At 45.6% G+C, this 13928-nt stretch overlaps 1 protein-coding gene across 50 annotated transcripts in view; it reads left to right on the forward strand.

Moving 5' to 3' along the window:
* The window catches only part of MAP4K4 (mitogen-activated protein kinase kinase kinase kinase 4), a 179126-nt gene that overhangs the window by 112321 nt on the left and 52877 nt on the right, over nucleotides 1-13928 (forward strand). For all 50 annotated transcript variants that reach the window (XM_082642878.1, XM_082642889.1, XM_082642911.1 and 47 more), the window contains 6 exons: nucleotides 3193-3318; nucleotides 4836-4946; nucleotides 8883-8973; nucleotides 9406-9536; nucleotides 12141-12195; nucleotides 13618-13696. In XM_082642878.1, coding sequence (XP_082499004.1) covers nucleotides 3193-3318; nucleotides 4836-4946; nucleotides 8883-8973; nucleotides 9406-9536; nucleotides 12141-12195; nucleotides 13618-13696 — 593 coding nt within the window. The remainder of the gene's footprint in view (nucleotides 1-3192; nucleotides 3319-4835; nucleotides 4947-8882; nucleotides 8974-9405; nucleotides 9537-12140; nucleotides 12196-13617; nucleotides 13697-13928) is intronic.

The following is a 13928-nucleotide window of genomic DNA, read 5'->3' on the forward strand; positions in this document are numbered from 1 at the left end:
AGAGAAGGAGTGTTTCAAAGTATATATAATCCTTATCCTGAAATGATGATTTGAGAGGACAGTATGTTTTCCTCTCAGTATTTGTAGTTCAGTTTCATCTGCATCGAGGATTTGACTACTTAAGACCCCGGAAGTATTCTGGCAAGTGACATTGATCTGATTACTGTATTTTCGGAAAATATTTGGATGTTTCAGTCATATTAGAAAAGCTGTTGCCAAACTGTGTTTAAGCTGTTCTTATGTCGTATTTCATTGTTTGTAACTTGCAGCCCAGTTTCAGAGATGTTACAGCCTGTGTCTTATGGTTGATGGTGAATCATAGTTTCGTTACAAAAAGTGATTGGGTGTCTGTCTAGCAGCATCTTAGGTTCAGGGAGGTGCGTTGTTCCGTGATGATCCTCCAGCAGTATTACCCGTGTGCATATTAAGTGCTTTTCACACCGGTGAGCAGTACCGCATTTAAGCCTATGAGGATCTTTAAATATGTAAGATGTGTGAGGATTTTAACTCAGTGGGCTCCAAAAACATCAGGTGCCGATAGAGGGTCTTGGTTGTTCTTATACAGAGCGGTGAACGAGTTAGATCCTGGAAGACACTGGTTTTTGTCACTAAAAGAAAAAATATGTCAAAACCAGTCACAGTATGTCAAGACCCTTAATTATTGCTCAGGAAGCTTCTTGTGGGAGAACTGTAGGTAGCGTTCGCTTTCTGTCCAGAAGTGAAACCTACTGGCAGAGCATCACAGGGACTAAAGACCCTGGGGTGACTTAGGCAGCGTGGGGGGCGGGTGGAGGTCCGTAGGAAGGGTTAGGGATGGAGCAATAAAGTCCCGCCTTCCGTCCAGGAAGGCACACATTACTGCGTGAAGTGAGTGGCTGCGCTCTTAGCACAGAAAATGAAAATCGGTAGTGTATTGATTTTTCCCTATTCTAGTTCAGCATTGTTCCTTTTGTTTTTGTGTAGCCTTTGTACCCCACATCCTTACAGGTTTACTGGTTTTGGATAAGAGGAAAAAAATCACACCTTTAGTTGACTTTCTAATCCTGCAGTAACACCGCCTCCTTTCCAGCAGGAGCGAGGCTGTGGCCAGACTCGCGCTCATTTTTGTTAGGAGCGTGTCAGTCTCGACAGGCCTCGTTGGGGTGTCCTGGCCGCCCAGGAACCCAGAGACTGTGCGCAGCGAGTCGTGAGCTGCGATCCAGAGAGAGCAGGGGCCCTGTGCCGGCAGGTGGTGGTCCTCCACAGCATGGGCGCGAACGCGAGCATGAGATAAAGCTGTGGATGGATGGGGCTTCCTAGTTCTGCTTGGGGCGCGCTCCCTTGTGCCCAGCGTGAACAAAAGCTCTTGCCCCTTTATGTTTTATAGTATAAAGTTTCTATACTATAAAGGTCCCAGATAGAGGTGTGTGACTGTGTAATCCTAGCCAGGCTAAGCACTGGTTTTGTTGAGCATTAAGCTAGTTAATCATCCTAGTTGTTCAGCCTCTTATCATTCACTGCTGCTTTAACCGTGGCCATTGAAATCCATACGCATTTGGTGTGATTTACATATATATGGGTTTTGAATGAGAATTATTACACAGACTAGTGTCTAGACTGTACGTGGCCATGTGACACTGCTCCATATTTATGTCATCATCTGCCAGAGTCACATGACAACCATGCCTGTCATCTGTACGCTGTAATAGTCTCATACTTATGTCTCTGGACCGAGCTGGAAGCCCCCGCCATGAGAATCACTGGTGTCGGATGATTACATGTTTTGGTGTGTATTGGGTTTATTAAGCAGTAATGACCAATTGAAAGTTGTTTTTAGAAAGACATTTTCTTTTTTCATTTGGTCTCACTGTTCATATCTAATGAATGATGTTGCCCTAAGAGCAGTGTTTGCAAACCAAACTTACTTTAGGTCTGTGAGGCCTTATGCAAGGTTCTTGGAGATGCTAGGCTGCAACAGTAGGTTTTGTGTGTGTGTGTGCGCGCACACGTGTGCATATACATGTACCTACGCGGCTCAGAATCCCTGAGTCTTCCCTGGAGAGGGAAGGATATCAGCTAAAGTGGAAGGAGTGTGTCAGTGTAGAAAAGTCAGGAGGTTTTAGGGAACCACTCATCATTTCCTGTTGAAAATACATGAAATAAAGGGAATTCTAGAGATCTGGTTATGAGGCTTTTCTCAAAGATCTTCTTTATCTTCCCTCAAACACCTCTTTTCTAACCAGGGCAGATTTTCTCTATTCCTGCACATTCTCTCTTTTTTCTCACTTTAATTCTGCTTTCCTCTCATTCTCATGCTACCTGTAAACCTTTCTTCGGATGACTCTTTGCAGGTGGTTTGGCGTTACCATCTCCCCGTGTCTGTGTGTGCAGCAGGTGACAGGACGCCCCCGATGACACGGTTTTCCCCGGGGCGGTGGGGAGGGGTTGGTGTGGGAGAAGGCGGAGACCTGAACATTCACAAGAGCAACTTATTTTTATCTTCCGGACCTTTGTCACCATCTGTCCCCTTCATTCTCCCTCTAATCTTCTCGTACAGACTCTTCATTTCTTCCTCTGCTCATCTTATTTTAGTAAAGCAAGAGGCGGGGGGATGAGCCCAGTCTAGGGACAACCTGCCACCACTGAGTGGTGTTTATGTTTCTGGGCTCCTGGACTGGCCCGAGTCTCTTGGGGGCGCTGTCTGTCCAGGACCACAGGGCCCCTGAGCTTGGCCCCTGCCCCCGACCCAGGGTGATGCTGCTGTGTGAGGCTCTCAGAGGTGAACCTAAAGTGCGTTGGACGATTTATACTCAAAAATGTTCTCTAGAAAAGAAGCAGCCCTTCCTAGTCATTTGAAATAGTATCAGCCAGTTTCCTTTTTCCTCCCATTTTTACAGATGAGCCAGTTGCGGCCCAGAGAAGTGGAGTGAATTGCCTGGGGTCACGTGGCCCGTGGAAGAGCCAGGCCACGCGTGCCCTCTGCCCCTGGTGCTTCCTGTTTCATCTTTACCTTTTGTGCGTGTATGTCTTCTTGCAGAGCCCGTAATCACGTTTCAAAGGAGGCATCCCGGAAAGTCCCCGATGACTGGCACAAGAGTAAAGTGTTTCTCCCTTGCTGGAGGGGCTGGGAACGTCTGATTGCCTGCGTGTGGAGAAAGTAAAATCCTGCGTGTCATTCAAAAGCTGCACATTTTATTTTTATTTTTTCTTAAGGATGAAGAGGAGGAAATCAAGCTGGAGATAAATATGCTGAAGAAATATTCTCATCATAGAAATATTGCAACATATTACGGTGCTTTCATTAAAAAGAGCCCCCCAGGACACGATGACCAACTCTGGGTAGGCAGACGTTTCCTGAGCGTTCTGTGGGGTTTCCTCTTTGATTGTATTTAAAAGGGCATTAAGAACCTTCCAGAGGGGGGAGGGGAGAGAAAAGCAAAGAGAAAGGGGTAACATCTGGTATCTTCCCTGGCCTTCTCAGTGGAAGGTGTCTTGAATGTTTATTTTGGTGTTGATTTCACATTGCAGGAAAAAGAGTTAACTTTGTGTTTTGGGAATAAAATGGCACATAAAAAAAAAAGGTAACAAAATAGCAAGGAAATTAGTAGCTTGAAAATAAAGGCAATGTGATAAAAACTTTATGGAAATTAATTAGTGTGGAATCTCAACTAAATGCATCTTTCTTTATTACATTGGAATGAGAGACAAATTGCAAGAAAACAAACTTAGTTCAGTAGTTTATTAAGAACAGTGGACTCCAGGGAAATTTATAGAATTTATACATATTCAACCGTATCTCTTATTGAATACATTTCTATTCACGATGATGACACCGAGATAGTGTCAGATCTGTGGTTATCACGTTATGCCAAAGGTACTGGACTTACAGGGCAGGAAGATAGATGAATACTATTCTAATTTTTAAAAAAGCCATTAGAGGGGCTTCCCTGGTGGTTCAGTGGTTGGGAGTCCGCCTGCCGATGCAGGGGACGCGGGTTCGTGTCCCGGTCTGGGAGGATCCCACATGCCGCGGAGCGGCTGGGCCTGTGAGCCATGGCCGCTGGGCCTGTGCGTCCGGAGCCTGTGCTCCGCAGCGGGAGAGGCCACAACAGTGAGAGGCCTGCGTACCACAAAAAAAAAAAAAAAAAAAAAAAAAAAAAAGCCATTAGAGACCATTTGCAAAGTTAGGATAGTAAAAGGGAAACAGTTACCTTTATTTCCATTGCCCGTATCCAAACACAGTTAAATTTTTAGAATAGTTCAACTCAATTTATTTTCTAAGTACTTTGGAAATATACTTGTGTTCGTATTGTTGAAACATTTAGGTATTGTAAATAGTGTCTTTTAAAAAATGATGCGCTGCTTAAAAATAGTATTTCTCTTTTTAAAGAGAAATTTTAAAACTATTTTTAGACTGTACTAAACCCAGTGAATATAAAATAGTTTGAGAATCACAATGTGTGGAAAATAGAACATTTTAGACACTGGCAGGTTGGAAAGCCTGTTAAAGAGTATTTGGATCAGATTTCTGATGACTGGGCGTTGATTAGGAGCAAACGGTCCACTTGCATCTGTGCTCAGGAGACAAGGGGGGCTTCAGGGCCTCTGCACGGGCTGCGCTGTGGAACATGCAGACGCCGATCTCCTGGACCACGTGTCCGTGCCGAATAGATGGGGTGTGATGAGATAACGCTCTCAGGAATTCGGTGCCTCCACAATGGTTGTGCGCCCAGACCTTTAGGAAAGGGAGGGGGGTTAGACTGCCCCCCCCCACCTACCCGGGTGTGTGCTGACATCTGTGATGCTCTGGCCACTGGGGGGACGTGTTGGCCACAGCGTGTCTTGTCTCTCTCCAGCTTGTTATGGAGTTCTGCGGGGCCGGGTCCATCACAGACCTCGTGAAGAACACCAAGGGCAACACGCTCAAGGAAGACTGGATAGCCTACATCTCCAGGGAGATCCTCAGGGTAAGTGGGGCGCAGCTGAGGCAGCCAGGTGTGGGCTTGTGTTTCCATTTCCATTTGCCCAGCCCCGAGGGTTTCTGTGCATTAGTTGCGACCTGTACAGGTTATTCTTTTCGTGGCAACCAAGGGTTCTGTATCACCAGCTGGCTTTGATAGTTTAAGCCACATCATGGTTTTGAGTCTGGCAAGTATCCAAGGAAACTAGACTTAGAATAGTTTTTTTTTTTTTGGTATTTCCCTGAATTCATCCTGCAGTTATGAAGAAGAAAATCAGAGTGGAGAGGAGGAGAAATAACCTCTAACTCTTGTGTTTATGGGAATCGTGTGTCTAAGCTTATAAAGCAATATTAATGGTGCCAAATGCTGGCTTTCAAAATCATCTTGTGGACTTCGGCATTAACTGTTAGAATCTGTTGCAGTATTTATGAGGAGAAGTTCTAATGTTTAATGTTATTTACAGCCAATTGGAAAGCTGGTTTATGATGTCAGAGCAAGTTCTTGGCTACCGTTCTAGCGGCTTCTAAATGATTCCTTTCAGTAGTAGAGCTGTCCCGACAGCACAGGCAGAGTGTTTGAAAATTCTGTACTTGAAAACTGCACGTGAGTTGCCAGTGGGCCTCTTCCCTCTGGTCAGCCGGCACAGTTTTTCTCTCTACTTTACCCCTCAATTACACACTTAAATTACTTGGTTGGATTTCATTTACCGACCACATTTAAAAAATAAAGACTATGGAGTTGAACTGGAATCTAATTCTTATGTTTCTGTCACTAATAAAAAAAATGTTACTTTATTTTTTATTTATAGATAAATTTGCTCCACTTTTTACGTTTAAGTTTCATAGAGGACTGCAGGATTAAAAAATGCCATCTAGAATTCAGAGATGGTTTGAATTTCTTTTTATTTAGAAAGTTTACAGAGCCCTTGACAATAGACAATTCCCTTAGGAAAACCAGTTGTAGAGGGTGAGATGGGAGACCCCGTCTTCTAATCATCACATACAAATTTCATTATAAAAATATCAAGATTCTTTTATGGTTATTATAGGAGCCTTAACATGGGAAACTAAGCCTCCTGCCCTATACTGCTGTGAGGGAGTTCAGTGAGTGGGCAGGTGTATTTATTATCTTGATAACGAAAACTCAGAGTGGGCAACAGTGGCTAAGAGCACGGGCCTCCAGTGAGGTAGACTTGGGCTCGAGTCCTGTGTGCAGAAGAGAGCAGTGGCTAAGAGCACGGGCCTCCAGTGAGGTAGACTTGGGTTCGAGTCCTGTGGGCAGGAGAGAGCAGCGGCTAAGAGCACGGGCCTCCAGTGAGGTAGACTTGGGCTTGAGTCCTGTGGGCAGGAGAGAGCAGTGGCTAAGAGCACGGGCCTCCAGTGAGGTAGACTTGGGTTCGAGTCCTGTGGGCAGGAGAGAGCAGTGGCTAAGAGCACGGGCCTCCAGTGAGGTAGACTTGGGCTCGAGTCCTGCCTCTGCAGCTTACCTTTTGCATATCCCCTGCCAAGTTACTCAACTTTCCAGACTTACTTTCTTCATATGTAACGTTTAGGTCCCAGTCCTATGAAGGAAGTACCATTATTATGAGCAATAAATGAGTTTTAGTGTCAGGAATCAGTTAATGTAACATGTGGGTAGGTAACTAAGTGTATACAACTGTTTTTCCACCATTGAACTCAAGACAGCATTTTTTGAAAGAAGCCCAGCTTGCTTGAGGCCCCAGATCAACCCGAACATAGTAGCTCAATGAACATCTTTTCAAGATGCAGCAGATGTTTTCCGCCCCGTGGGCACGTGAAACGAGCGTTTCCTTCACGTCACTTCATCTAGGATGGGAATTTTTCCTACGACGAACGTCTAAATGGACTAACCTCAAACAAAAGCTTCTGGAAGAGTCAGTGTCATGTACTCATGTGTTTCATCATGGGTCACGGGAGTCAGTGTTGGGAAAGAGAGAGCAGCGTGGTGAGAAGGCCGCTCATGGGGAAGGAAAGCAGGGCATCCCAGAGCCATGCCGGGGGCTTATTTCTGTGGGGACAGACGTCCTCATTCCTTGGTGGATGGTAGAGTCAGTTGCTGTGGAGTGAAGATCTGAGCAGGTTGAGAGTTGTGGGCACGTGGGCCTCAGACGGCAGTAGAAAAGCTCTCCTGGCCCCACTGAGAGCCTCGAGACACGAAGCCGCGTGTTCCTTCCGGCCCGTTTCCATGGTCACCATCCACACAGCAGCCTCGCGTTTTCATAGAAACCAGCATAGATCATCCTGAGCGTGGGCAGTTACAGCCTCTCCCAACCAGCACCGAAGACGGCCTTTGACTGCTGCTTCATTCTGTGAATGCGACGGACTTACAGGACCGTGTTTCCGAGTTGTGGACCTTGATTCATTTGCTCTTGGATGGACGCTGACTGTGTACTGGACTTGCCATCTCTGCTGAAGAGGGAGGACTATGGCTCACCATGGTGGGGGCGGTGGAACGCGCCCTCCCTCCCAGACCCTTCATTCAGGAAGACTGTGTCCGCTGCGCAGATCCTCGCGGCTCGGGCTCACGCGCTGTACGAGCTGGCAGACACACCAGCAGCGGGCCCTCCCAGAGGCAGTACCCGCAGCCCTAGGGCAGGGGGATTGCTTGACAGGAACCAGAGTGCAGGCAGGCCACGTTCGTCTGAGAAGATGTGGCTACTTAACGTCTGCTGCTAAGATAATTCTGGAGAAGTGTAAGAAGGGGGTTTGTGAACATTAAGAGAATAAAAAATGAACCGAAGTAATAAAAGTAGGAATTACGAAAGAGGGAAGCTGCAGTTTTTCATCTCTTCTTCCGCTGTTCAAAGGTACACCAGGCTGAAAGGAGGGAGTTTCTTCCTAACGATACCATGAAGATACCGTGTATTTTTAGTGCTTTTCCCCCTAGTTGGTGCTTTGTGGTATAACACTGCACATCCTGTGTGCTGGAAAAATACCCAGAGCCGTGACATAAGCTCTCTTCTGTTTCATAGGCAGACTGGTAAATGATTTTAGAAACCCCCTATGTTAGAAAAATTAATGTTCTAGGGCAGCTGTTACATTTAATTCATACCCTACAAAGTAATGATGACAATAAAACCCCACAAAGAAGTTAAACAGGACAAATCAAATGAGTCATTACTTCTCATCTGCCCTTTTTGAATTGAGGCGTTTTGGAGTTAGTAGGTTGCTTGTAGCTTACGGAGGCAGGCTCTAGATTTGGCTTCTCTAGCTAAAGTCAGGACAAGTAAATGAGTTGTGAGAATGATGCCTTTTGGTCTCTCTGACCATATTTGGATGAGAACCGTATTTTTGTTCTCCCACCACCTCTCACCAGAGGCATGCTCTGGGCTTCGTCCCAGATACGAGGTCATCAAAAAGTGCTGTATGCCCAGTAGGATTTATTTCCTTGGGAAAGAAAGATACTTGATTTGAACATAAAGCTCTTTGGATGGCAGAATTGTTCTGCACGTGGGGTGGAGGTCGGGTCGATCAGAAGTTAGCAGTCTGTCGCTCTTTGGTGGGAAAACCAGGCTGGATTCAAGGGCCAGACCTTAAAACCCGCTCTCGCCCCCTGCTTTCCCCCTGGGACGCGTGTAGTTCAGATCTACCCCCAGGGTCACCCATTGCCAGATAGGCGTGCAGCGTATAGCACAAGTGACACCAGAGACACTGCAGGTGGTCGTCGGAAGCGTGCCGGTGGGGAGCAGCGGGAAGGTGGTCGCCCTGCCCCTCCCCCCACCCCGGCCGTGACCCACTGGGACTGCGGGTGCTTCTCTCTGTGTGGTGTCATTGGTGACGTCTTGCTGGAAGTGCACTGAGGTTGAATCGTATGTTCACAGAAACTTCTGGCCTGTGTGCACACTTTATTATAAAGGGTGTGTTCTGGGCTCTTCACGTACAGCGACAGAGAACTAAATCCAGACCTGTCTTTCCTGCTCAGGGACTGGCACATCTCCACATCCATCATGTGATTCACCGGGACATCAAGGGCCAGAATGTATTGCTGACGGAGAATGCAGAGGTGAAGCTTGGTATGTGATGGGCATGCCACGTGATCTAATACCCTGCCCGAGTGCAGTTAGCTGAAAACGTTACCCCCGTTTCTCCTTCTGTCTTACTTAAGACTTGGGAGCTGGGCTTACTGCTTAGCCTGGTGCCTGACTCCCTTCCCCCATGCTCCTGGCTCATTCAGAAGTCCCTCTGGTGGTCGCAGTTGCGATGCTCAGGGAGGTGGCAGGTCCAGCTTCCCAGGGAGCTCCCAGGCTGGTTGAGCGTCTTGCCGTCTTGGTGGCTTGGCCCTGGAGAAGGTGCTCCTTCCTTATCCCTGTTGGTGGGAGGTTGCAGTCTGTGCAGTGTTTCTGTTTGGTTTACTCTGAAGACCTCTGATCCTCACACTCTTCACCTGGCTGTTGACTGGTTTGTTAATTGTGTTCTCCTTCCCCTCCTTCCTCTTCCTGCCACAGTGGATTTCGGTGTGAGTGCTCAGCTGGACAGGACCGTGGGGAGGAGAAACACCTTCATAGGCACCCCGTACTGGATGGCTCCCGAGGTCATCGCCTGTGACGAGAACCCCGACGCCACCTATGATTACAGGGTGAGTCGCCGGCCCTGCCTTCCTGCGGGTGGGGCTCCGCCTCCAGTCCCCCCTCCCTGCTGCTTCACTGAGGACCACATGGACCCCTGCTGCAGGGGCACGTCTGCTGGGACAGTATTTTGAGGCTTTTTTTTTTTTTTTTAAGTCCATTCTGCATCACCCCTGTTCTGTTACTAAGTACGATGCTGCTTTCAAGGTGGGGTGGGGCTGTGTGTCACTCCGTAGCTGGTAGAAATTTTTTTGTCCTGAGTAAATTCAGTGCTCCTGCCCTGTTTGCTGTCCTTTTTAACTTGAAGAATATATTATAATCAGATATTTATTATTTTAAAAATACTGGCAATATATAGCAATAGCTTCATCTGTGTGAAATTTTAGAGTGTGGTTAAAGAGCTTTGCAGCTTTGCTTTGGTCACAAATCTATGGAAACTATTAGAGTGACCTCTAGGGACTTGTATCAAGAATGCACTTTTTGATCCTGATGTAAAACCCATATTTGATCATCAGACTCTGGTTGAATATGTTTGTAAAAACTACTTAAAAATTCTGTTGCCTTAAGTCAGTGAGTCAGAGTGGTTGATGTACCTGTTAATGATACTCACAATTGAGTTCCTGTCTTACAGCGTGCCAGTGTATTTAGTATTTATTACAAATACCCAACTACTGGAACTCGATGTAAGCCTGTGGTGGAGAGGAATATTTATTTTATGTTTTTATGTGCTGAAATATTTTCAAATAGATTATAGGCTTTAGGAGTCTTCACTCTTTGTTATGTCATTGTGTATCTCTAAAATTTGAAAACATTTCTGACACATCCAAAATATTATCATACCTAAGTAAATTGAAAGTGATTCCTTAATGCAGAGTCCATAATTAGACCCAGCTTGTCTACACCTGGTTTGTCCAAACCAGTATTCCGTATAGGACAAGACGTTGTATTTGGTTGGTTGGTTGGTGGTTGAGTATCTTTCAATGAAGGATATCATACCCTCTCCCCCAGCTCCCGCTTTCTGCATGACACCGACTTGCTGAAGAGGCAGTGTTCCACCCTTCAGATTTATCTTACCATTTCTGAATTTTAACTTTCCAGTCTTTGTAATGTCATTTACCTTGTTTTCTATAAACTGGAGAGGCTCCATTAGTATCGAGAAAAGCCTTCCAAGATCCCTGAGAGGAGATGGGTGTGGTTTGTTTGCATCACCCCCATGAACACCTGGGGGTGTTCATGGGGGTGAACATGAACACCTGGCGGTCCCACCACTGATGCTGCCCATATTAGTTTCTGGTTAAGGTGGTGGATTGCTCTTTGTACCTGAGGGTATAGAAAACCTCCGTAAAAATAAGGGAGCAGTTCATGGGCCTCTTTATTCTTGTAATAAAACATATGTGCTTGAGCCTCCATAGCATAGTTATAGGTTATTTAGGAAAACCCTTCAACTGAGCAACTTTAAGTAATTTCTTTATTAGGATAGTGTCTAAACAAAAGAAGGCTAATGATGAAAAAACATCTGTTATCTGCTTTTAGAAAATCTTGTTTGGATTTTAAGAAATTAGCTGATAAAACCTCATCTGTCATCCAATGTATATTGAATGCCTACCACGTGGTAGTCACAATTCTGGGGATACAAAGGTGAATAACAGACAAAAATACCTGTCCCCATGGAACTTGTATTTGAGTAGGGGATAAAGCTAAAATTCAAATTTTAGGGAATTCCCTGGCGGTCCAGTGGTTAGGACTCCACGCTTCCACTGCAGGGGGTACGGGTTTGATCCCTGGTGGGGGAACTAAGATCCTGCAAGCTGCATGGCATAGCCTTAAAAAAAAAAAAAAAGGAGTAAAATTCAAATTTTAAAATTAATATTTTGGGGAATTGGAAGGAAAAGACCGCGTGCACTTAACTTATCTCACACCCCCGACTAAGTTTGAAGGAAGAGCAGAGAGACGTGGCAGCATGATTCCGTTTAGTGAGCAAGGGTGGTTTTTTTTTTTTTTTTTTTTTTTGCGGTACGCGGGCCTCTCACTGTTGTGGCCTCTCCCGTTGCGGAGCACAGGCTCCGGACGCGCAGGCTCAGCGGCCATGGCTCACGGGCCCAGCCGCTCCGCGGCACGTGGGATCTTCCCCTCCCGGGGCACGAACGAGGGTGGATTTTATTAATTCTTCTGAGGACCTTTCATAAAGAGCACTTTCTAGCCTTTAAACGCTTCACATCATAGTTAAGTCTGAGATATTGTCATAAAACATAAGAGTAAACATCTGTCTAGGCTGGGAGTCTGAATCCTCAAATGCTTGGAAAGAAATGAAGAAATGATGAACTGCAGAGCCCGCAGTGGGCGGGTAGGGAGAAGATGTCACGGGGACCCACCTTAGTTCAATCATAGAAACTGAGCGGTTCTAATTAACAATCAGTGTTATCTTTATTGCATCTTCCATTCATTCTTTTGGAAGGTGTTCTTCCAGATGTGTTTGTGCTTTTAATTTCCTGGCGAACTTCCTTTTGGTTCGTACCCCAAAGAATGCAAGTGCATCATTTGTGTGAATGATCAGCAGTGGTGAGTTGGTGGCCTCACAGCAAGGACAGTGTCCTAACTTCCCGCTTTGTTTGCAGAGTGACCTGTGGTCCTGCGGCATCACAGCCATTGAGATGGCAGAAGGCGCTCCCCGTAAGTAGCTTGCGTTCCTTTTCAGCCCAGTTCTGTGTAACTTAAACCTAGTCTCAAGGCTTCAAAGAGAGTGGCTGCATGGATGAAACCGTTCCTGATGGGGCGTTCAGATGAAGGGATCATAAATACAGTGGAGTTTTCGATGTGAAAGGAATTCTTGGCATGCATTAGTCCTTTTGAAGATCTCCCTGAGGTCCGTGGGCTATGTTATCTTTGATTTAAGTTGTAATCAGACGTGTGACCTGAAATTATTCTGGTGTCAGATAATACACAGTAATTTTTCTTTTTACAGTTTGAACTTAATATTCAGTGAAACTGGTCCTACCACAGGAAATTTCAGTATTTCTTATGTTTTAACTTTACAAAATAGAGGCACAGCCTTTTATCTGTGGAATAACTTTTTTCAGTATTATCTATGTGAAATTTTGCTTCTGCTTTGGATTAAGTCAATGACAACTTCATGAAATTGATTTTTAATCAGGAACAGGGTAGAATTTCAGAGAGCAAAGGGAAAAACAGCATTTTCTGCTAGCCTCCCTTTAAAAAAAGTGTATACAAAGAATGTATAACTTCCTGATCCATAGTCGCTGCTAAATAAATATTTGTTGAATGAATGATAAAAGACTGCCCACAGCTAAGGATTAGTTGGCACTGCAGAAGTGGCCGTCTGTCTTGATCACCACGTGCTCCCTTAACCTAGACGGGGAAGGACTGCCTGGCCCTTTGTCTCGGTTCTCTTTCACGGCAGGAACAGTACCTTCCTTTTCTTTGGCCCCCATTTCCCAACTGCCTTGTAAGAGTCTCTTGCAGGTAAATAAACACTCGGAAATACCTGATGTGACATACTCGTGCGTACACGTGCACCTAACATGCCTTCGTTGGGCAAGTGATCGGAGAACAGGCAGTCATTGCACAGAATTAAACAGTCCCATCTGGCCCCCGTTTTTTGCCCTTCCCTAGGCACACTCGCTCTAACAATCAGCAGCGAGCATTCCTGGAGGGCTTAACGCATCTGTGTTCCAGGTGTCCTGTGAAGGCCTTTACGACAGAGTCTTATTTAATCCTCACAGCAACCCTAGGAAAATAAAGTTATCTCATTGTCATCTGCTAGATGGTGTAGAAACTTAAGCTGTTAACTCCTTTAGGACGTTGAAACAATATTTATCTTTGATTTATGAAAACTTTCCAATGTCTGTTTGAAATTGTATGTTCTTTTCGTTGCGCTTGTCCTCCTCATATTTTGCTATGTTTAAGTGGGGTATTCAAGGTACGCTCTCAGCCGTATAACTAGATGTGCAGACTGCCTGATGTAAAGCATGCCGATCAGACAATGGGCAGAGCGACAATGGGCAGAGCGTGTGCCCCTAGAGATCAAGAATGAGTAACCTGAGTACGTACTGACACGCCCTCTCCTCTCCCCAGCTCTCTGTGACATGCATCCCATGAGAGCACTGTTTCTCATCCCCAGAAACCCTCCTCCCCGGCTGAAGTCCAAAAAATGGTAAGCTGTGTGTGCTTTGTTGTTGCTGTTCTTTTCCTTTTTTTTAAAAAAAAAAAATCATTCCTTTCTCTAGTTTGACTTCAAGGCAAAATTCTGGCCATTCTGAGTCCAAAAGAACACAAGAGCCAGTGCCCCAAAACACCAGTTAAAAAGTGTTGTGTGGCTTTAGTTTTTAATGTTTCTTTTTCTTGATCAGTTGTCCTTGAATGATACAACAGTGACAAGCCACCCT

This window comes from Mesoplodon mirus, assembly GCF_964341445.2.
Source record: "Mesoplodon mirus genome assembly, chromosome: 14".
NCBI lineage: Eukaryota > Metazoa > Chordata > Mammalia > Artiodactyla > Ziphiidae > Mesoplodon > Mesoplodon mirus.